Source organism: Mesoplodon mirus (assembly GCF_964341445.2).
Source record: "Mesoplodon mirus genome assembly, chromosome: 8".
Lineage (NCBI taxonomy): Eukaryota > Metazoa > Chordata > Mammalia > Artiodactyla > Ziphiidae > Mesoplodon > Mesoplodon mirus.
This window is the reverse complement of record NC_138984.1, coordinates 85,945,040-85,969,338: the sequence shown is the minus strand read 5'-3', so window position 1 is coordinate 85,969,338 and position 24,299 is coordinate 85,945,040. Positions and strand designations below refer to the sequence as shown.

General features: G+C 39.3%; 1 protein-coding gene across 1 annotated transcript in view; it reads left to right on the top strand.

The window, feature by feature from the left end:
* METTL8 (methyltransferase 8, tRNA N3-cytidine) overlaps positions 1–23,854 on the top strand; it is an 89,313-nt gene extending 65,459 nt beyond the window's left edge. The window contains exons 5-11 of the mRNA XM_082631549.1: positions 1,279–1,328; positions 6,557–6,620; positions 7,829–7,968; positions 12,435–12,541; positions 12,683–12,748; positions 13,492–13,655; positions 22,933–23,854. Coding sequence (XP_082487675.1) covers positions 1,279–1,328; positions 6,557–6,620; positions 7,829–7,968; positions 12,435–12,541; positions 12,683–12,748; positions 13,492–13,655; positions 22,933–23,034 — 693 coding nt within the window. The 3' untranslated portion in view covers positions 23,035–23,854. The remainder of the gene's footprint in view (positions 1–1,278; positions 1,329–6,556; positions 6,621–7,828; positions 7,969–12,434; positions 12,542–12,682; positions 12,749–13,491; positions 13,656–22,932) is intronic.
* Positions 23,855–24,299: the final 445 nt, after the last annotated feature.

Below are 24,299 nucleotides of genomic sequence, written 5' to 3'. Positions count from 1 at the left end.
AATCTGGTGTAGACCTTGATTTTCTATTTTAAAAAATAAACCTTTTCCTTCTGATTGTAAAGATAATATATACTGATTACAGAGAATTTGCTAAAGAGAAAGAATAAAATAATCTACAGTCCCATAAACAAGGGATTTAATTTAACCACTGTTAACATTTAACTGACTTTTTTCTCCTTTTGTTTATACTGTTTGTATAGTTGAGCTATACTCTACCTGCATTTTGGGGTTTTGCTTTGTTTGTATTGAACATTATAACATAAACAGTTTTCCCTATCTTTAAAAATTCTCTATAAACATTTTCATGGCTGCAAAATACTTTACTATGTGGAATACTATGATTCTGCTTACCTGTTTTCACTTGACTGGGCATTTAAATTGTTTTCAGGTTTTCAACAGCAAACATCTTTGGGTATAGACTTTTCTGCATTTTCTTTTATTATTTGGGTTCAATTTACTAGTTCATAATTTATTTTAAAAATTTAATACTGTTAAAATATATTGCCAAATTGCTTTCTAAGAAGTTGTACTAATACCAATTCACAGCAGTGTAGGTCTGTTTCATCACACCCTTACTGATTGGAATATTCTTATTTTAGTGCTTTCTGCTTTGTTAGACAAAAATTATACCTTATTTTAATTTGCATTCCTTTGATTGTTAAATAGGTCATATAGTTCTTCAAACGTTTAGAAGTCATTTGTACTTCTTTTGTGTTCTGTTTATTTCCTTTATTTATCAGATGCTTTTTAAAAAATGAGCTCTGCCCTTTATCATATTTAATGCAAATGTTTTTTTCACAGTATGTTTGTCTCCTTTTTTTTTTTTTTTTTTTTTTTTTTTGTGGTACGTGGGCCTCTCACTGTTGTGGCCCCTCCCGTTGCGGAGCGCAGGCTCCGGACGCACAGGCTCAGCGGCCATGGCTCACGGGCCCAGCCGCTCCGCGGCATGTGGGATCCTCCCAGACCGGGGCACGAACCCGCGTCCCCTGCATCGGCAGGCGGATTCTCAACCACTGCGCCACCAGGGAAGCCCTGTCTCCTTTTAATTTGGTTTATTTTGGGGTTTGGTATGTAAAAATTTTAAATGTTTCCATAGTCAAATTTCTCAGTGCATATTATTCTTGTGATTTACTTCATTGCTTTTGAGTTTAGAAAACTCTCCTATACCCAGAGATCCAGTAAATTTCTTTTAGTTTTTTTTTTTTAGTAAAAAAATCTGACATTGGTGAGGAAAATTTAACTTTATTTTCATGATATTTGTTTATTCTTTGATTTTAGGTTGGCTGTGGTGCTGGGAATAGTGTTTTTCCAATTCTGAACACTTTGCAGTGAGTTTTAGAGTTTTCTCCTACAAAATTCTACATACATATGGGAGGTTGAGAAATTCTGGGAAAAAGTCATATATATGCCAGTAGTGTTCTTGTTCCCATATAAACAATGACTAAAGGAAATTTCAAAAGAAGTGTCTTGGTCTAAGTGTCTAATTTCATGTGAACTGAGAATTACTCTGAAATTATGTTTCACAGGCATGGGTTGTCCACCATGAGTTGAAGTAATTTTTTAAGCCTGTGTTTATGTGGATGAGGGAATAAAAGAGAGTAAGAGGTTTGATCCTTCTGCTAATCTGGGAATTGCTGAGCTTTAGAGATTTATTTACCCCTTCAGGTTATTTAGGTGTCATTTTACACATACAGAATTGAGTTTAAAGCTTACACAAAATAAAGTGTAAGCTTTAAACTCATTTTATTTTGTCATCACTTCTGGAGCCGCACCCAGTATAAAACCTTCCTATGTCAGATGACTGTATCTAGACTTGAAATTGTTTGGAGTTATAGCACCTAACCCTAAGATTCAAAAAGGCAGAAGTAGGGGATAGGAGCAAAGATGTTCTCCTGACCTGCCCTTCCAGTTCACCACCTCACCTATGCGTTTTAGTAGGTGATGAAGAAGATACACCTTACAAAACTTTAACACCTTTTACCTATGGCTGGTCTGTCAAGTCCCTATTTTTTTTTAAGTTTACATGATAGCTTTCCCATTATTTTTCCATTATAAAATCAACATAAGCACGTTGTAGAACGTTCCCATTAGAGGAAAATGGGTTGGGGGGAATCACCCATTATTCCCACCACCATAGCATAGCTGCTGACAGAATTTTTGTTATAATTCCTTTCAGTCTTTTCACTATGCCTATTTTTAAATTTAAGAAAGTATTTTTTTTAACTTTCCATTGTGAAAATGTAAAAACATTCAGAAAAACTGAGTAATACAGTGTATTCTCATACACCCACCACCTTGTTTCAACAGTTACTCACATAAGGCCAACATCATGACACTTTATCTTTAAGTACTTATGATGGATCTCCAAAAAGCAGGACATACTTCATTACTATTATAAGCCTAACATAGTAAAAATTAAGTAATTCCCTAATAATCATCAAATTACCAGTTAAAGTGTCCAGCCAGAAGTGGTGCTGGCCAATTTGCAGTTCTGAATGGTCTTTCTCTTTCGGGACTTAATTTCTTTGTTTTCCCTTTTCCAATTTCTGGGCCAAAATTTCCTGTACTTTTATACCACATAGTCAGATTCCTTCACCCCTGTGATCTCTGAACGTTTAATACACATAAATCTACTACACTGGCAGTTGATTATGTGTTACTTTATGACTCATCTCAAGTTATTATTTAGCATATCATTTCTTTTTTTTTTTTTTTTTTTTTGCGGTACGTGGGCCTCTCACTGTCGTGGCCTCTCCCGTTGCGGAACACAGGCTCCGGACGCGCAGGCTCAGTGGCCATGGCTCACGGGCCCAGCTGCTCCGCGGCACGTGGGATCTTCCCGGACTGGGGTACGAACCCGTGTCCCCTGCATCAGCAGGCGGACTCTCAACCACTGCGCCACCAGGGAAGCCCGCATATCATTTCTTTATGTCTTATTTCTTCAACTACTATTCGTATATTCCTTGAGATAAAGAGCATATTTTACTCTAATCTGATTTTTCAGGTAGCCTAACAATACAATATAGATAGAGCTTGGTACATACTGACTGATTAATATCTCTGGCTCCCCACTTGTTAGTTGTATTTTTCCCTCTTCTACTTCTCCCTCCAACTAATAATTGCAAGCTCTTGCCTCCTCACCCCCTGACTCTTTCTTTGTGGATGTGTCTTTTTTTTTTTTTTGCCTCATATTCATATTTTAGAAATCACTGTAGCTCAATAACCTGAGATAATTAATTCATCTTTAAAAGGCAACCAGTGATTAGCCTTCCAAAGGGAGGATTAGACTTTTTTTTCCCACCACAGAAATTGTGTTTTATTACTTTTGGAGAGTGTAAGATTAATGTTTTACATTTTTAGAATATTTTACCATAATTAGACCTCTGGAATTGAGAGGTCATATCATTCTCCAAGGATCACTTAATTCTTAAACCCCTTGCCAAGAGAGTGCTTGGTGGTATGGTGGTAGTGGTGATATTTACACCTGTTTGCTGGGAGAAGGGCCAAGGCAGTCAGCCGATTTTACTGAAAAGCTCTGGAAAGTCATTGGGTGACCACAAGACCAACTTGGGTTGCTGTTGGAATTCAGTTTCATAGGTCAAGCTGCCGTCTGGTAGGACACATGGCAAATGGCACATGCCTTCCTTTAGCTTACTAGACTGTTCTGTATCTTGTGAGTGTTTAGTAACTACTGCCCAAAGATAGACTGCATACCTTTCATAATAGCTAGATGTGCCAGTGTCCAGAGAAGCATTTTGAGCTATATGGAAGTATTTATAGAACCATGTTAATTTCTTAAGTTTTTAAGTTCCTGGAAGGCAGAGGCAGATCTTCCTTTAATGATGATAACAATGATGATAATGATGATGGTGATGGTGATGATGATAGCAACAATAATAAGAATGACTAACATTTATTAGGTGCTTACTCTGAGTCAGGCACCTTTCTAGAAACTTTACATATATGAGTCCATTCAATCCTTACAACCAACTTAGATGCCATATTTATCTCTATTAGGAGTTTGGGATTGACATATACACACTACTACTATATTTAAAATAGATAACTAACAAGGACCCACTGTATAGCACAAGGAACTCTGCTCAATATTTTGTAATAACCTAAATGGGAAAAGAATTTGAAAAAGAATAGATACATGTATATGTGTAACTGAATCACCTTGCTGTACACCTGCAACTAACACAACATTGTTAATCAACTATACTCCAATATAAAAGAAGAGGAAATCAATTACAGAGAGATTAGATGACTCTTCCATGGTCACCCAACTAAGTGGTAGAGCCAGGATTCAACCCTTGGCAGTCTTGTTTCAGAGCCCTTGCCCTTAGCCATCATACCAGATAGTATTATATGTATCTGAGTGTTTTTTGAGACATTTCAAACATGTGTGACCGACCAACAATTACAAGTCACAAATATATGGATTTCATAGGAAACAATAAGGGTATATATGCTGCAATAAAGCACAATTTTTATATGGGATGGATGAGAAAAGACAAGCAGCACAAGTTTTAACTTTGATTCAGTACTGGTTAACTTTTCGTAACCAAATCCTATTCATGATACATTAATTTATTTAGACAGATATTAATTTGAATACAAACCCCTAGTGCCACAGAATGGCACTATATATGAATACTATACTGTATATGAATATTATACATGAATGTAGTATTCATCAGTGAGTAGCATTTAAGAGAGTAATGCGAGCCTGGGTGAGATTTTGCTAAATGCATATTTGTGCTTATATTCCGCATTTATTTAGAAGTCCTCCTTGCTTGAAATGCCTCCTGAATCAAATTAGAAGTTCTAATTATGTGCTTCAAAGCCCATATATCCTGTCACACACTGGGCTCTCAGGATCAACTCTGCTTCTCATCCCTAGCATGTGACTCCCACTTCTAAACCCTTTCCCCTTCTCCCCACTTAGCAATGCCATCCCCCTCCTTCAAAATTCTTACGACTTTCACCTGAGGGTGCCTGCCTTATGCACACTTCTATAGAAATTGTATATGTCCCCAACTAGGCTATAAAATCCACAAGAGCCAGGACCATACCTATAATTACTGTTTAGGACATACTGATCTCTTTCTGTGATTCAGACACACTACTAAGCAAGATGATGCAAGGATCCTTTGCTAATAGCATACAAGGTATGATTAGGAAGGGTACTGACCCACAAAATTCAAAGTACAGTTGACCCTTGAACAATGTGTGGGGTTAGCCCATGAATAATTTATAGTCGACCCTTCGTATTTGTGGTTCCTTCTGTATCTGCAGATTCCATCAACCACGGACCATATAGCACTTAGTATTTACTATTGAAAAATATCCATGTGTAAGTGGACCTGGGAAGTTCAAACCTGTATTGTTCAAGGGACAGCTGTATGTGCCTGCCCATTAGTAACCATGGCTCAGCCATTGTTACTGAATTTCAGGTAAAGACCAAATAGAACTTGTCTAAGTTCAGTGGAGGCCAATTAAAATTAGTCAGGATTTTCATATGGGTAAACATCCCCCCCAAAAAAAACCCCATGAATTTGCTTACTTTATTTACGTATTGTAGGTAAAGCAACTGAGTCTCGGAGAAGTTAAGTCAAATTCAGTGTTAATAAGTGGCAAATCCAGGATTTAAACACAGGTGTAATTGGCTCCCAAATCCCATACTCTTACTAGACAGTTTTTATTAGACAGTTTCATTTACTACTTTGTATTCTAATGCTTGGTCCATATAAAAGGCTCAATAAAAGTTTGAAAATTGGGCTTCCCTGGTGGCACAGTGGTTGAGAGTCTGCCTGCCGATGCAGAGGATACGGGTTCATGTCCCGGTCCGGGAAGATCCCACATGCCGCGGAGCGGCTGGGCCCGTGAGCCATGGCCGCTGAGCCTGCGCGTCCGGAGCCTGTGCTCCGCAACGGGAGAGGCCACAACAGTGAGAGGCCCGCGTACCGCAAAAAAAAAAAAAAAAAGTTTGAAAATCACTTGAAAAGATAAGAATATATTAGTGTTTTATTATTTTTTAGAAGTTGTATTTACATGCTGTTAATATAAACATATTAATATTACATTTAACAGCACGTAAATGCAACTGGGGATTGAGGGTCCTTGGAGAGGATAGAACTTGGCTAAGCTAAGAGGAGTTACAGGCCATGCTGGCTGGAGGCAGACAAGAAAGAGTGCCTGTGAGAGATAGAAGGAAGATTGAGCAATGCTGATGGATGGCTTTGGAGGTTTCCCATGGGAGAGTATGATGGGATATAGAGCAAGTAGGCCCACATAATGGAGGGCCTTAAAATCAGGGCAGGAATTTGAAAGTCACCCTGTAATTGATAAGTGTTTGAGATAATGTTGGTTCAGAAACATGAAGGCATCCACACACCACTGCAGAGAACAGTGTCAAAAAAGAAGAAACAAGCCAAGTGTCATCCAAAATTCTGTTAAAGAAATACTAACAAGTTCAAACCTACACTTTCCTTTCTTCTGTAGCTTCAGCATATCTGGGCTCTAGATTTAAATATTTCTTCCATTTTCATAGGAATGCTCCAGAGTTCTTTCTTTATTGTTGTGATTTTGCTTCTGGAGCTGTGGAGCTGGTAAAGGTATGCCTTATATTTTCTTTAAAGAGAGCTATATTAAAAAATCTAATTTTTTGCTGTTGAAGTGATTTTTTTTAATGTAACTGCATCAAATGTAATCTGTGACCATTTTTAACTGAGCTTTTAAAATTTTGCAAATCATATCATCAACTGATGCCTAAGATGGTACCCTAAAACAATAGAAGTTGTTTGGGATTTAATATAGAGTTCAAGGGAGTGGTTCCTACAAGGTGGTATTTATATTTATGTCCCTAGAGCTTTACACACAGTTTGGCACATAGTAGGCACTCGTTAAATTAAAAATTTTGAAAAAAAAAAAGGTCTGAAAAGGTATATATTACAAATCTAAAATGTCCTCAACTGTAAGGAAAACAGTGGTGGGAACCGGGCCTTATTTGACCAATTCCCAACTGCTAGTAAGCATTATCATAGCAAAAAGAGGTAATTTTAGGAAATGGAAAAGGAATGGAAATTCTAACAAAAATGTATAGTAAACACATGGAACATAATTTCTGATAATAAGAGTTAATAGTTTTTCATTGTAGACATTTTCTAAAATATTGAAAAGCCTAAAGGGGAAGATAAAATTTACCTATAATATGCTTTTTTAGAGTCCTAGAGTGAATCACTGTTAGTATTTTGGTATATATCCTTCTAGTGTTGTTTTTATAGGCAAATTGTGTGTGTATGTACGCTAATGTGGTTTTTTAAAATAGCATCTTTATTGAGGTATAGTTCACATACCATAAATTTCACCATTTTAAAGTATACAATCCTGTGATTTTTAGTATATTTAGAGTTGTACAGCCATCACCATTACCCAATGTTAATTATGTACTATAGGATATTTATATATTAATGCCAAAGGAGGCATGGAATAAGCAGTGAGAGAGAGAACCAAGGACCATCTCAGTGCCTGTGAAGTAACACAGGGTGGGCTTCCAGCAACACTGCCTACTGACTCAGAAAGACTACGCTACTCCACTTTTCAAGCTAAGGAGGGATTGCAAAAGAATATTTGTTATCAAGTCCAAGTGCTAGACTTAATTTTTAACGACAGCTTGAAATAACCTAACAGAATACCTAATCCAAATATCAAATTTATAGAAGAACAGCACTTGAGAGAAGTTAAATTGACCTTTTTAATTTGAGAAAAACACTAGAAGTCTGCTAACAACTGTTTTTGTCTTTTCATTCCTTTATCATGACAGTCGCACGCGTCATACAGAGCAGCCCAGTGCTGTGCCTTTGTTCATGACGTTTGTGACGATGGCCTACCCTACCCTTTTCCAGATGGGATCCTGGATGTCATTCTCCTCGTCTTTGTGCTCTCTTCCATTCATCCTGACAGGTAAATGAAGACGAAAGGGCAGAGCAAATGTGTACAGCCCCTTTATCAGGAGTGGCTTTCAGAACTATCAAAGCAAAAATGACAATTCTTGAATTTATTATTTAATGAACTACATTATGTATAATATGCAGCCCTTTAAATGCAGTTTTTCCTTTCTTCAGACTTTCAGAAAGAAACTGGTGACACTACTTCTTTAGTGAGCTTTCTGTCACTGTCAGAATGAAGTAAACATCTTCTGGCAAGACACATACCTATTAAAAGTGACAGAGCTTCAAGGAAATTACAAATTCAGAACAGCCTAATAGACTCCCAAGAGGGAAATTGTACATGGTGATCAGAAACAAACATTTTTGATTTAGCATCTTGCTGAATGTTCATGAAGAGGTGGGCTGTAAATCTGTTTGGCTTCACACTGGTCTGTCGATGGGCTTTAAAATATTCGTTTTAAAGAAGCCCACTAAGGAATTAGGGGTTATCAAGATTTGCCAGATTAACCTTGGACCTTTATACTCTAAGATTGGCCTAGTGCCATCATTTAAATATTCATGACTTAAATATTTTTGTTCACATAAGGTTTTGAAATAATAAATAAAGCTTTTCTCCAAAGAGGAAGCACAAAGAGATATTACCAGCAATTAAAATGATCACTTTTCTTAAAATTTTGCCACCTTATATGTATTAAGACACATGTGTGGTAAGTGTCAGGGGTTGTGCCTTCATAACATTTCTTAAAATTGGGTTTTCGTGATCTTCTGGTAATAGATACAGACTTGGCATCAACCGCTTTTTGTTTGGTGAGTGTGACTCTTTCCCAAAGAAATCGAGTATTGTGTCCTTCTTTCTTTGCTATTATAAGGTCACTAGGACCCTTTACAGTCCTTTTACTTCTCATTCAGAGATGTGCACTTTGATTACTTGTGGAAAAGCAAATTAGATTTCCAAATGACGAATGAAATATATAATTGCACCTGGTGAGATATATCAAGTTCCATGAAGTTACTTCCTCCCAGTTTCTATAACTTATTTCTTTCTGCTAATCTGTTTATACTGTTGGCATTATTCAGATACTGGTAGAAGGATGTCATCTATGTATTTTGTTTCACAGTTAAAAGGATGAATAGTAAAAAGGATAGAGTAGGTGGATAGTGAACAAGATTTTCTATCTGACACCTATAACAGGAAATGTTTAAATTCAAAATGAGACCTCAAAAAGACTATTTGAATTAGTTTAGATAATGTATATTTGTCATGATTTGAATTGAATGTTAAAGAGGGGAAGCAGATATCTTGGAAAGATTGTTTTTATAGTACATATATTCATTCTATTTATTTATTATAAAATAAGTTCAGATGTATCATGTCAGTAGCTACTTTCTTACCTACATGGAAATGATCTAAAAATGAGGTGAATGAGTAGAAGTTGGGTAATAGTAAGTGAAAAGTAAGGTAGTATCTTTAGGGTCATCTAGCACTGTGGTAGTAGATTCAGCCCCAGGAAAATTCTAGAAAAATGGCTTATTGCCAGCTTGGAAAAGCAATTCAGCTAGATCTTGAGTCTTGGGGTCCCAGCTTAAATGGGAGTAAACCATAGAAGGCTACAAAAAAATAGGTAGCTGTCCTTCTTGTTATTGAAATAAAAGTATAATATGTTTTCTAAAGATCTAAGCATAGAATAGTCAATAAACACTCTTTTTTTAAATTAATCTCTTTTTTTCCTTCTCTCCCTCCATCCAGCGATAGGTGAGGATAGCAGAGTTGGCCCAAGTCAGATAAAAAAAAGAAAAGGGGCTTTCCCCCATTCTTGTCCATCTCACCTGCAGGCCACTCCCACCTGCATTTCTCAGGAACTGGCTCTGGAATTGCATTATGAGCCAAGATGGGCTGATAAGAGAAGCAGCTCCCCACCTCTTGCCTTCACCTGCAACGCAGACTTTAAAGGATAGTTGGGAGGAGAGGATTTGCAGAAGGAGGCTACATTTTGAAGTATTTGGCTGTTTGTTTTTTTGTGTTTTTGTTTCATGCTTGTTTTGCTAATAATTGCAGAAAGAGATTTTTTTTTCTCTGTACATAAAACATTTATCCGGAAAGTGAATATTTTAAGGTTTAGATATGGTTTTCTTTAATTGCCAAATTATAAGGATATGAGCACAGTGTGAAAATAACCTGTAATAAAATAAACAAGGAAAAATACTTTTCTTTTTCTCTTTCATGTACTTATGTTCCAGTTTTTTTTAAAGAGCTTTTTTTCTAATCATGGCACCTTTTTCTGTCATTTCTGTCTTGTTTTCATAGTTACTTTCATTTTCTCATTACCTACTTCTTTCATAACCTGACATACTGTTTCACCCCGTTATTCCACTTAACAGTGTTTTAATTTTTTTTTTTAATTAAAAAAATTTTTTGGCTGCATTGGGTCTTCATTGCTGCGTCCCAGCTTTCTCTAGTTGCGGAGAGCGGGGGCTACTCTTCTTTGTGGTGCGTGGGCTTCTCATTGCGGTGGCTTCTCTTGTTTTGGAGCACAGGCTCTAGGCACGCGGGCTTCAGTAGTTGTGGCACACAGGCTCAGTAGTTGTGGCGCATGGGCTTAGTTGCTCCGCAGTATGTGGGATCTTCCCGGACCAGGGCTTGAACCTGTGTCCCCTGCATTGGCAGGTGGATTCTTAACCACTGCGCCACCAGGGAAGTCCCTGAACAGTGTTTTAATTGGAAGGAATTTACAGATTATCTGATCAAAACCCCTCATTTTTAAAATAAGGAATGCTCAGAAGCTTTAAGAAGCTTGGATAAAGCAGAGACAGCAAGGTCTTAGTACACAGGCTGCCATTTACCATTCTCTGCCCAGGGCAGACATTGATAATTGATTTTGTAGATTGTCATTCCCTGTGAGTCTTAAGAGTCCTTTTCAGTAGAGCTCCGTTGGCAGCCAATGTCAGTCACTTGGCTTGATACGAGATCTGAAATCTTTGTCATCTCTGTACCATAATCACATATAAGGCCTTGAACACTTAACCAAAAACATTAAATCAAAAGCAGTCACAGGCTTCCCTGGTAGCACATTGGTTGAGAATCCGCCTGCCAATGCTGGGGACACGGGTTCGATCCCTGGTCTAGGAAGATCCCACATGCCTCACAGCAACTAAGCCCGTGAGCCACAACTACTGAGCCTGCATGCCACAACTGCTGAAGCCCGTGCGCCTAGAGCCTGTGCTCTGCAATGAGAAGCCACCACAGTGAGAAGCCCGCACACTGCAACAAAGAGTGGCCCCTGCTCGCCACTAGTAGAGAAAGCCCGTATGCAGCAGCGAAGACCCAACACAGCCAAAAATAAATTAAAAAACAAAAACAAAAACAAAAAAAAACAGTCACAAGGGGTCATGTTTGGGAACCAGATGGGTAGAATAAGCAGTAAAAGAAAGTAATAAAAGCTTCCCAGTATTGAGCTGGGGCTTAGAGTGTGAATAGAATTTAAATAGGCAAAGAGTAAGGAGGAGAGAATTCTTTGAGGGGAAACCACGTGAGCAAAGGCATGGACTGCTCAGAGCCAAGCATGTAACAGTTTGGCTAAAGATGCTTCAGATTAGGAAGTAGTGGGAAAGATGTTGGAAAGATTGAGGTCAGTTGTAGGTGATCTTAACGGCTCAAATAAGAAACTAAGATTTTATCCTATGGATTAAAATCATGAAAATTTGAGCAAAGGGATGACTTGACAAAACCATCATTTTAAGCATACTAATTCATCAATAATATGCAGGAAGGATTGGCAGGGAGAATAATAACATCTGTTAAGAAGCAATTCTGTTTCCAGCCTGAGGATGTTGGAGTTTGTATACTAAGGGAGTACCAATGGGAAATGAGAGAGAGAAACTATCAAATATGTAGTTTTTTAAAAAAGACATACAATTTGATGACCAAATGGTTGTGCTGAGGATAGTGGAAGAAGAGAAAAATAAAAGAAGTCAAAGATTTATCTGAGGTGTTACACTTCGGTGAATTTAGTACCTTTGAACTAAATAAAGAAGTCAGGAGGAAAAGCAGCTAGTTTTGGAGGAAAGGTGATCCCCGTTTAGGTATGTCTGATTGGGACAGTTCTGGCATATTTTTTATCTTGCAAGGAAAATGAAACGACTTCATTTTTTTCTGCCTTGGAACTACCTTAATTTGCTGTTAATATCAGGAATGTCTATGTGGTTTTGCAGTTCAGCATTGACATTATACATCAAGCTCTGTGAAGTTACCACTCTGGTCATTTGGGTGATTTCTTGATATTCTAGGCTTTTTGAATCTGATTATTTAGAAGGTTGGTGTCCTTTTTTCTTTCTATACAAAATATTTTTGGTTTTGTTCCCCTTATATTTGTGGCTTACATTTCTTTGGCCTCATTGAGCTGTGCTTATTTTATCATTAAGGAGGTTACATGTGACGTATAAAACAAGACTTCCACAGAGTCTCTTGCTTTGTTTTCAAAGGATGCAAGGTGTTGTAAAACGACTGTCCAAGTTATTGAAACCTGGGGGCATGCTGTTATTTCGGGACTATGGAAGATATGATAAGACTCAGCTTCGTTTTAAAAGGGGTAATGGTATATTCAGTTTGGAGTTATTTTCTTGTGTTTTAAAGAATGCTGTGTTTACATTTCATGTCAATTTTGTTGTTGTTGGTGGTGGTTTTCTTAAGGAATACTAAGTTTCTCTTATCACACTTTTTTTTTTTTTAGGGCATTGTTTATCTGAAAACTTTTATGTTCGAGGAGATGGTACCAGAGCATATTTCTTTACAAAAGGTATGCTTATCTATAAGAGGAAATAATTAGCTGTAAAAACTTTCCTTGGGTATTATTTGCAGGGAGAAACTTAAAAGCTCTAAAAATGTGGCTTCAAGAGTTGAATAAACATTAGATGTCTTTACACCTTAGTGATTATAACTGTTATATGTAAAAGCTTGAAAATGGCCTTTTTGCCTTTTAATATTTTTCCAATTTAAAGAATCACTTGTTTCATCCTCATACCCTAACGAAGCTTCCATTTCTGAGGTACTGTTAACCCAGATATGAAAAAATTGATGACGTGCCACAGCCAAAAGAGGGAATGTGATTTTAAGAGTCCTTAGAAAATTACTTATCTCTTGTCAATTTCTCATTTTAAAAAAAGCATTTAAAATAAATCCTGCATTCAAGGACTTTCCCCAAACTTATGTGAGTACTTTTACAATGTGCCATTTGGGGTCTCTGCAAACCAACAAAAACTCAGATCTGGGCACCTTTCAAAATATTGAAAGCTGCAACCGATAGTGTTGTATATCTGTTAACACCTGCTGTGTTCAACTGTTTATACTTGGTGTGTTTGTGTGAAATAGAAGAAACCCACTTGGTGTCATGGGTTTCCTTCACCAATTTGTACTAGAGAATGTTTCTTGGTATAAATGAAAATTCAGATGGTCATTAATTCCATTAATGTTCCATTGTTCCTGACTGCCCCTCCCCCCAAGTCACATATCATACATTTGACTGCCATTCTTGTCTCACAGGGGAAGTCCACGATATGTTCTGCAAGGCTGGGTTAAATGAGAAGCAAAATCTGGTCGATCGTCGCTTACAAGTTAATAGGAAAAAAAAAGTGAAAATGCACCGAGTGTGGGTTCAAGGAAAATTCCAGAAACCATTACCCTTCACTCAGAGAAGCTCCAAATTGGTATTTTCACTCTTTTCTCATGGCTGAACTATGTATCATGTTAAGGTACAAACCAGAGGATTACACTATTCAAAGTTTTCTGTAAATCTTTCATTTTTGAAAAGACAGAAGAAGAGAATTTGTATATCCTGCTGTTTACCATAGGTGGGCTCTTTTGTGCATTTTAAGCACATGTAAGTGATTTGGAAGAGAGCACAATATTCTGTGTTTTCAAAACTTAATATGCTAAAGCTTGTTTGGATTTATTACATCTTAACCATTTTGTTTGTTCTTTGAGTTTTATAAGCATTTAGTTAAATTACCGATATAAGTCAGATGATTCTGAGAAGCAGAAACCTCCCATTTTTTAGAAGTGAGAAAAACCCATCTACTTTATTTATACATTAGTTGAACACAGTTGAACTCTCCTCCACTGTTAACTGATAGCAGAGAAGCAGCTCACCTTGTTTCCAAGGAAAGTCACAAGACCAAGACAAAAGTATATATATTTTTATAAAATATATATAAAAAATATATATATAAAATAAAAAAACAAAAAAACTTTTGTTTTTTTTTTAATTCACAGACTAATGTCTGAAACAGAATTTTAGTTTCTCTTTCCTTTCCTAAAATTGGGGAAGTATGACCAATGCTAATATTATTTTCAGGCTATTCTTAGGTGTACAAGTTGGAAGCCTTCTTTAAGACAACTGTCATACCCAAGAAAATTCTTAAATCGTAGCAATTAAAAATTTATTTATGGGCTTCCCTGGTGGCGCAGTGGTTGAGAGTCCGCCTGCAGATGCAGGGGACGTGGGTTCGTGCCCCGGTCTGGGAGGATCCCACATGCCGCAGAGCGGCTGGGCCCGTGAGCCATGGCTGCTGAGCCTGCGCGTCCGGAGCCTGTGCTCTGCAACGGGAGAGGCCACAACAGTGAGAGGCCCACGTACAAAAAAAAAAAAAAAATTATTTACCACCTTGCTTCAAAAAAGACATAAATTGGCTTGCAAATTGCACTTGGTAAAAATGGAGTTTCTAAAACTGGTCTGTCATTCATTATACAGCATATACTGAGTACTTACGTTGTGCTGAATTATATGGAATAATACAATAAATAAAGACCCAGCTCTGTCTTCTGAGAGCATAAATAGGCTCTAGCTGGCAAAGCAAACTGTGCATCCCAAGCCTCTAAATCATGATCTAAGATAATATGTGAGCAAGTACTCAAATAGGGAGCTTATCAGCTAGCTGATATGCTTGATTGATTATGAGCCACAGAAATCTGGAAGACATGGACAATCTCTTGAAAGGACCACCATCAGAATGATCAGTTCCAACTATTTTTCCTTTTTGAACTCACTTAAAATTCAACTTCCTGGAAGAATATGATTGGTCCGATTTGGATCATGGATTCATCTTTTGACAGACTGGGGCAGGACAGGTTACCTGATGGCACCACCAGACTGTATGGAATGGAGGCAAGTTCCTCAAAGGAAAATCAAGACACTCTTATCAAAAAAGAGGGGAGGGTTGCTGCCCAGTCACAGACATCGTGTGGTGGTAGCAGGAGTAATAATGGTTCTGAAGAGAGAGAAAGATCAGCTGTGGGATGCAAGGGAAAGAATCAGGGTTCTGGGGAGGAGGTAGGTCTCAGGCTAGTCCTAGAACATATGCTCTCAGAAGATGGTGAGAAGACAGGTATGTTTGGTGGGGATATTCATGATTCAGAATAGTGGAGAAAAGATGGGGAGGGCGTCAGCTTATAGACAGCCTTGAATAGAGGGTGCATTGGGTTCTAGTCTCTGGACTAGAGCCATCCGAGGTTGGTTTATTTCTGTTTTATCCTAGCCATGGTGTGTTATAAATATATTTAGAGATTGATTGAGGAGTTGTCAACAGAATGGAATGCAGTGAGGTCAGAGATCGGGGCAAGGAAAACCACAGAAGGTTTTTGCATACATTTGCCTTGATAACAAGTCCTCAGAAGTACAATATCAAGGTTTCTGTTTAAATATGCAGTAAATATAAAAGTCAAAATTTGCCTGAGACTCTTAACTCAGTTGTTTTCCTAATTAAAGTATGTATTTAAAAGCCAAACCTGTAACGAAGGTACTACGTACAGCAAGGGCAGTTAGATAAGTTAATGTTGCTATGGGAACCCCAGCAGATCTTCTTGTGTCTCAGTTTAAAAATCATGGCCCAAGGTGGTTTTAAAAACAACAGAAGGTAAAATTATTCCCACATTCTCATACATGTAAATTGTACTGTCTCTCTCTGTCCTAAATAGCAGATTCAAGCCAGCTTCTTGACTGGCACAGTAAAATTCTGCTCCGTGTCTTTCTATAATGTATTACAGCATGTAGTTAACCTTTAGAAACTTCAAAAATACATCAACCAAATTTGGACTGTGAGACACAAACTGGGCTCTTTTGGGCTCTGTCTAGCATAGACCTCCTATTCCACATGGCTGCTCAATGGGCCATTTCTATCAGTGTCTTCTGCTTGTCTGGTCAGTCCTTCTCTCCCTTAGCCTACCTGAATCAACCCCCTACTTAGAGTTTGGTGCCAGCCAAAATGTAGATTTTTTTGGCAGAGGAAAAAAAAGAGAAAGACCTGATTTGGAATATTGCCTATAGATATTAAGAAATCATGAAATGTTGCAAATGTATCTGCTTGGGTATTAGTTTAAAATATTTGATAACTGCATGAAATTCTCATTTTTTCCCTCACATCCATGGAGCTAGAACTAGTTAGTTAGTCAGAGTTTGAATCTTAAAAATTCATCTGCTGAGGGAGCTGAATTTCAAAAGGACTATTTTCTTTCTAACAGAAAAAGATGTGTTCCTTCATTTTATAATACAGAAACAATGAAATATGCTGTACTAAAAATGCACCCTCTGTTTTCCTCCATTTATAAAAATTCACTTTTGAGCATTTTCCAAATGTAAAAATTCTCACACACATGAAGTACTGTTTCATAAGGTTGTGAGAAAGCCAAGGTAACGGTTTCTATTATTAAAAGTTTTGCATTTCGGTATGACACATTTGTCGTATTGAAACACTCAGTTAATGTTGACTTCTGAGAACTTACTTGCTTTGCTTGTCTCAGTTCCGTATACGTCGTCTATCTAAATTATGAACACATCGAGGTTTCTACCATCATGCAGTCTAAATCGTTGCTATACTCATTTGTACGTGAAAATTATTCACCTGTATGCAAAGAGCTGCCCTCCGGGGCATCAGGACCATGTAAACCGTTCAACATCAGGTGACTTAAATTCTTGCCCCCAGACTCCTATGCTGTATTCCTCTGGTTTTCCAACTCATCAAAGCCAATTTCTGAAGCCAGAATATATCATGCATTATTACTTCTAATTGGTTTTAATGTTTGTTATGCTCCTCACAAGTGCAGATAACTTCACATTTGCATCATTAATAGGCCTTTTTCTGAGCCTCTGCTCCTGCTTTCTGCCTCTGTGAGTCATCAGTGGACGTGTTGGTGTGGGTATTCACCTGCCCTCCTTGTGAAAAGTGCACTGTAAAATCTAAAGCACTGAATATATGTGAGGTATTGTTATTAATAACAGTATTTACAGTCTACAAGGCAGCATACAGAGTACTCCAGCAACAGAAACTTTCTCAGTGGTTTTATGAGACCTTGTGAGAAAGACAGTAAAATGCATGGAAAAATATTGCCTGCAAGTCAGACAGGAAGCATGGGTCCTAGTTCCTGTTGAACCGCTTAGCTGCTCTTAATTTACCTCTGGGTGCTAAGTCTTTTATACACTACACTTTTATATACCACATTATTCCTTCATTTAATCCTCAGACTCCTATGAATTAGTTTTTATTGTAACCATTTAACAGACAAGACTGGAGCTCTGAGGTATTGGGTAATTTGCCTAGGATATCACCGCGAGTCAGTGGCAGAAACACAATTTGGGCCCAGAAGTGTCTGATTCCAAAACCTCTAGTCTCATCAGTACACTTTTAATTGATAGACTCAAATGCTGTTCGGGAAAGCTGCTGGAGAAGAAAAAGAGCTCCTGAATCAAGCGGAGAATTATAGCAATGGGTGGGAGTTTGGATCAGACGATCTTCAAGGAGACAGCTCATTCTAGATCCAGTGATTGTATGAAATAAGTAGGTAGTACTTATCCACAGTTACAAACTGGGAAGGAAGAGATGGAAAGGAACAGAGAGGAATGACAAAGCAAAAGCTTGCAGTCAGCTCTTTTCAGCATTCTGCATATATTTACTTCTGCTCTCGCCCCACCCCCTTCGGGCTTCAGCCTTCTGCTTGGCTCCCCTGCGAGCACACAGAGCACCCATCACTTGCACACTCCTCACTTAAAGAAAATAAATCAGTCTGTACTGCAAGGGGGTAGGGGGAACCCTCAAAGGGATCAGCTCCAGCATAATCTAAAATATGTGATCAGGGAGTGTCAATAATAAAATGAGTGAAAACATCTTTGTTTAAAACATTGTATGTACAATAATGCCAATTCAAGCATGACATGTTGAGCATTTCTTGGAATATGGCTTGGGATTTGAGAGGCACAGTTACCTGCAGGTTGGCTTTGGTGTAGTTATAAATATAAATAGAAGTAAAATAACAGTTGCATCTTCATTTATAATGAATATATACTGTGGCCTCAAAGCTGCAGAGGAGAGTGGATGCCAAAATCTATCTTTCATTAACATATGCCTTAAATGACAGGGAAGAGGTGTTAAGACAAAATTACTTTTTCCTCTGCATATGAGTCAGCAACATGCAAGTAATAATAGTTCTGCGTGTGAGTCCCTACAGAGGGTAAGAAAAACAGCATCAAATTGAAAATGCAAGTTCACCTGCCAGAGGGGCCCAGGTGGCGGTAGAGCACAGCTGCCTTGAGCACCATCCTGAAGTGTCTCAGTGCACAATGACCCCAACTCTGGCAAGCCAGGTTGGCATGATCTGCATGGAGCACATTAAAACCTCCGGATGGTCAAAGACAGCTCACCCTCAGCTGCTCCCGGAGCTCATCAAAAGCAAGCTACGAGGCACCACCACTGTCCAAGAGTTTAAAACAGCTGCTTTGGATTCTACGGTGCATGTGGTTTCACAACCACTTAACCTTTAGTCAGGAACAGCTAGAGGCAGGTGAATGGATAAATACATGTTAACATTACATAAGGAGAAAAAAATAATATTTAGGAGCACATGGACTTCAAGTAGTCACAAATAGCATTTAGTTAGCTGTGTCCTTGGCATCCCAGTGATTTATGTCTTTATCTTTGATTTTCTCCAGCAGATAGGCACTAAGTAGAGTCTGGACTCCAGAAAATATATGCTTTTCTATCAGGTGTTAACTACTAAATTAGGTGAGCTGTTCATTGCCTCCTAAAAAGCCCCGAACATCTCCTACTTGGGCTGGTGGGGTTTAGTCCAGGAAAACTATGAGTTTTGTTATCCTTACACAAATTCTTTGGCAGTGTTTTCAACCCATTGCTCCTTTATGTGACACTTCCTAGTTCATTGCAGAAAAATTAGTTTTTTCTTACTTAATCTTTATATATCAGTTGTTGGTTGTTTCAAAAAACTTTGGGGGGCTTCCCTGGTGGCGCAGTGGTTGAGAGTCGCCTGCCGATGCAGGGGACATGGGTTTGTGCCCCGGTCTGGGAAGATCCCACATGCTGCGGAGTGGCTGGGCCCGTGAGCCATGGCCGCTGAGCCTGCGTGTCCGGAGCCTGTGCTCCGCAACGGGAGAGGCCACAGCAGTGAGAGGCCCACGTACCGCAAAAAAAAAACTTTGGGGAAGGTCAGTCACCCTTCAAGTCTTTAAGCCTTTCTCATTGAGAAAAAGCTCTAAAACTGTGTAACTTCCTAAAATTAATGATGAGATGCTGTTGAGTCTCTTGCATTAGTTTGTTGATGGGTTTTTTTTTTTTAATGCTGTGTACTTAACACAAGGAACACTATGCAATTGCTGCCTCATTTCTCTCACCTCCTGCCTTTTGAGAGTAACGTCTTTCTCCTGAGGCTGTCCTGCTGAACAGACGTGATAATTCTCCATACATTTTTAGTTACGCCGCACTCCCTCAGGTGAGCTGGAACAGCGTCCCCTTAAGCAGTATTTGGAACTTGCACTGAAAGAGAATGGCTGAAATTGCCAGTGTCACATGCCGCATTGAAGCAAGGAAATTTCTGCCTCTAAGGATAATAGCTTTTCTCCTTGCTCATACATCTTCCTTCACAGCCCTCATTTATTTTAATGTATATATTCCACTTTGACTCTTTGGAAGATATTTTTAAAGGTTTTTTAAAAAATCCAAATGAAAGATGAAATTCAGGATCCAGAAAAGCATTTACTCTGTTTATCCTCTCCATGAATGTATTCTTAATCAACCAGTCTTTCTGAGCATCTCTTCATTTGCTGCTTTGTTTCGTAATAGAATACTTGGGCTCTGGAGATTAGTGAGACAAAGACAAAGCTTCATTATAACCATCCTTGTTTTACTCCCTTGTCTTATAGGCTTTCTCTTCCTAACTCACTCTCCAGGTGCTTCTTTCTCTTGCCAAATAGTGCAAGGAAATACTTTTGCAGATCTTTTGTTTACTTTAGAAAAAACACTGATCCAGCGTTTCCCATTCGGGAGTGCTGCTCATTTCCTGACTGGCCTTTAAAGTTTGGCTGGGTAGCAACTTGGGGATTTGTTTTCTACCCAGAGTGAAAGGAGCTGGGTGCCTAGCAGCCCCATGCTGGAATGAGAATTAAATTCTGCTCATTCCCTGGATAAGCAAGCTGACGCTTTCCTTGTAGGTTTTTTCCCCCCATTCCTCAAAGCTTTAATGTTTAGTCATTTAGCTTTAGCTTTTTAAAAGACATTTTAATAGGGTTGTCGCTCCTCCAAGTGCATGCAGAAGCTGATCATGGGCACAGGGAAACTCTTAAGAATAAAGAATTCCCTGTTTGCTGGTTTTTACCTACAATGAAAACGATGTACAACACATGCAGTGTTTACCCCTACTGCAGTTCCATTGCCAGTTGCCTGGCCTGGGACGGGAGGGACTGTAACACCCAAGGAATTTGGCTTGAGCTACCTCACTTTCTAAGTCCCCAAGACTGCCAAGTTAATGAAGCTTTGGTTATTACTCAGTTGAACATTTTCTGACTTCATGTAAGCTTTATAAATCTCGTGCTTTCTTCTCTTTGGCACGTTTACATTAAATTTTATTCTAGTTATGAAACTTTATCTATACTATAGTTATGTTTATATATGAATGTAAGTTACTCTTGATTCATCCTGCCTTGGGGTATTTATTAATAGTTTGTTATGAAGTGTCAGTAACTTTCCAAAGAGAGTGGCTTTCTAAACCTGGAGCCTATATTTTTATATATTAATACATTCTTTACATTAAAAGATGGGGTTTTTGGGGGGGTTTTTTGCGGTATGTGGTCCTCTCACTGTTGTGGCCTCTCCCATTGCAGAGCACAGGGTCCGGACGCGCAGGCTCAGCGGCCATGGCTCACGGGCCCAGCCGCTCCGCGGCACGTGGGATCTTCCTGGACCGGGGCACGAACCCGTGTCCCCTGCATCGGCAGGCGGACTCTCAACCACTGCGCCACCAGGGAAGCCCTAAAAGATGTTAGTTGAGGTTAGTTGTATAATAAAAATAGAAAACCTTGACTGACAAAGGTCTTAACTACATCGGGGGTAGGCGTTGTCTTTAAGGACTTAATCTATAATATAAAATACCATATGGGGGGAGTTACAGACAAAGTTATTGGCATAGACAAGGTCCATTTGAGGAAGCGTACCATGTCAATATGATGACAATGGAATCTAGGGTCAGTCATTCCTCTAAAGCTCAGCCAGACACATACAAACAGTCACCATTAGGAAAGGCTACCAGCAGAAGCATCTGGCACACTGGCCTAGAGAAAGTAGGCAGTGTTCACAGGCAGAATAGCCAAATACTGTTCCAGTGACCCAAAGAAAAATGTGAGGTCAGAGAAGTTTGTAGCAAGAGTGACTTGAAACTGAACCTCAGAGAACTAGACTGTAAGCTTAAATGCCTCCTAGCCTGGCTCAGGAAGAACCAAAGAAAGAGACTTCACTGAGCCTTGGGAATAGGAAGGCTGCAGAGGCCATGAGCTCTTTTTCTGTTTGCCTGAATTATATCACAGAAATAGCCATTAAGACATTTTGTTCTTGATACTTTTTTTTGGTACTTTTTATTTTTATTTTATTTTTTTATCTTTGGCTGTGTTGGGTCTTCGTTGCTGCGCGTGGGCTTTGGTTGTGGCGAGCAGGAGCTACTCTTCTTTGCGGACACGGGCTTCTCATTGCGGTGGCTTCTCGTTGTGGAGCACAGGCTCTAGGTGTGCAGACTTCAGTAGTTGTGGCACGCAAGCTCAGTAGTTGTGGCTCGCAGGCTCTAGAGTGCAGGCTCAGTAGTTATGGCGCACAAGCTTAGTTGCTCTGTGGCATGTGGGATCTTCCTGGACCAGAGCTCGAACCCGTGCCCCCTGCATTGTCAGGCGGATTCTAAACCACTGCGCCACCAGGGAAGCCCCTTTGATACTTTTTAGAAGAGCAAAGATTTGCCTTTATCTGATTCTTACTTTTGATTCCAGAGCCCTTGTGCTTGTTTGCCATCATGACATGTCACAAAGTATGAGTTTATTGATGTTCATAAACCTGGAAAAATGGGGTGCAGCTTTAGGATAAACACGCCCAGAGAGGTACAGGCAGAAGGGGACACTGGCCAAGCCAGAAGATCGTCCTCATTCCCCAGTGTGACAGAGGAAGGTCTAGCTCCTACTTTGCACAGGGGAACAGATTAGGTATCAATATAATAGAGTCACCAAGTGATTAAGATCTGCTGACCCTCTGCAAGGAAATAAATGGAGGGCAAGTAAAGAATACAGGCCAGAATAGCCTATGAGACAATACCATGGTATGCAGTCACAACCATCTGGTGAGGTTTGAGAAGCCCCCCAAAGTACTATTCCTGTGTTCCCTGCCCACATTTTAAACCAACTGAGAGACTGAGGTGCCAACAGATGAAGATTAAAACATGAGCTTAATTGCCAATGTAGCTGGTACAGGAGAGAATGGCTCAGGGAGCAGGGAAACAGTTGCCCCCCAGTACTGAACCCCAGAATCAAGACCCACAGCTGGACAGCCATGAGACTCTACCCATGGGGTGTCTGCCCCTGTAGAGCCTTTTACAGAGTAGCTGGCTTCCAAGAGAGAGTGAAAAAGGACTAGGTTAAACATGCCTAATTCATTTCCCAAATTCACTTTTTAGCTAAGTCACTTCACCTCTCCCAGGAATGAGGAAGACAGCACTGAGGAGACCAGTTGCTGTCCGTCTACATGGCGAGAAACAACGGGAGTGGGAATTACCTAAACGTTCTGTAAGTGCTGGGTAAAGCATACCCCACATCTACCAAGACTAGAGCAATGTGGAGTGGACTCTATTTTGTCTTTTAGTCACTTGCTGAGTCATCTGCTCAGCATTTACCTGTAAGCCTGTGGCAGCTTACCTGGTCTGTAAGCATCTGCCTTAGTGATGGGTGGAATCCGCAGGGTATGCACTGACACTTGTATGTGGTTAGAATACCGGGGACTGCAAACAGAATCAATTTGCAAAGTTATAACCAGTGACTTATTCTAGGAACGCTACTACACTTAAACCTTTACTAGATTGCTAAATAAATGGCCAGGAGGTCTAGCAACTTTGCCAAGCACCGCCTCTACATCGACTCACTGTACACCAGCACTTCTCCAACTATCTGAGGTGAAGGACCAGTAGTTGCTTTTTGTTTTGTTTTGCCCATTTCCAACCTGTCACAGACCAGTACTTTTATAAAACACAATAAAGATGAATTAGTAGGAAAAAAAAAAGATATACTCCAGTTTCTGGCATTGTTTCCTGGTCTCTGCCCTCTCCCCACAATCTCTCCATATTACTGCCCTGTCAGCCAGTGCTTACCAGCTACATGTCAGGCATTGCTCTAGGTTTTGGGAATGAAGGGTTGAACAGGAAAAAGGAAAGACAGGCCCAAGATTTTTACTAGATTCATCAGTTATAAACTTACTCGGTCTTTCTGCTCACCCTGTCACAGACCAGGAATGAAACAGTTCCCAGACCAGCACCCAGTCACGACCGACCCCTTGAGCTGCACTGCTCTAAACCACAGGGAGACTAAAAATCCATGTGACAGTACTTGTCCAGCTTTGCCTCCTGAGCCCTGTTGTCTCTCTTCACCTCAGAGTGTACAATGCCAGGGCCTGGGCTCTTGCACGTAGAAATGCTTGGTCCAGGTGCTCAGTGCTTTTCGCTGCTATCCTTTTCATACAGTTGTCTGTGTTAAGTACACAAAACCACAGCTCACCACCCAGCTGTCACCAGGATTCCTGGTGGTTATTGTTCCTTTTATTTGTTCACTTTTTAAAATTTTGACTTTTTGTGAATATGTGAATCAGTGCAAAATAGTTTCTATGCCAATGTAAAATGGAAAGGGAGATGATTCAGTTCTTTTGTTGAAGTCAAAACTTGTAATTTTTTCCCCTGCTCAATAGTGTTTAAATGCTAGATTGATGCCAAACTCAAAGAACGTGGAGAACTTGGGGAAAGGCCAGAGACAGATAAATGATTAGTAATAATTTGTT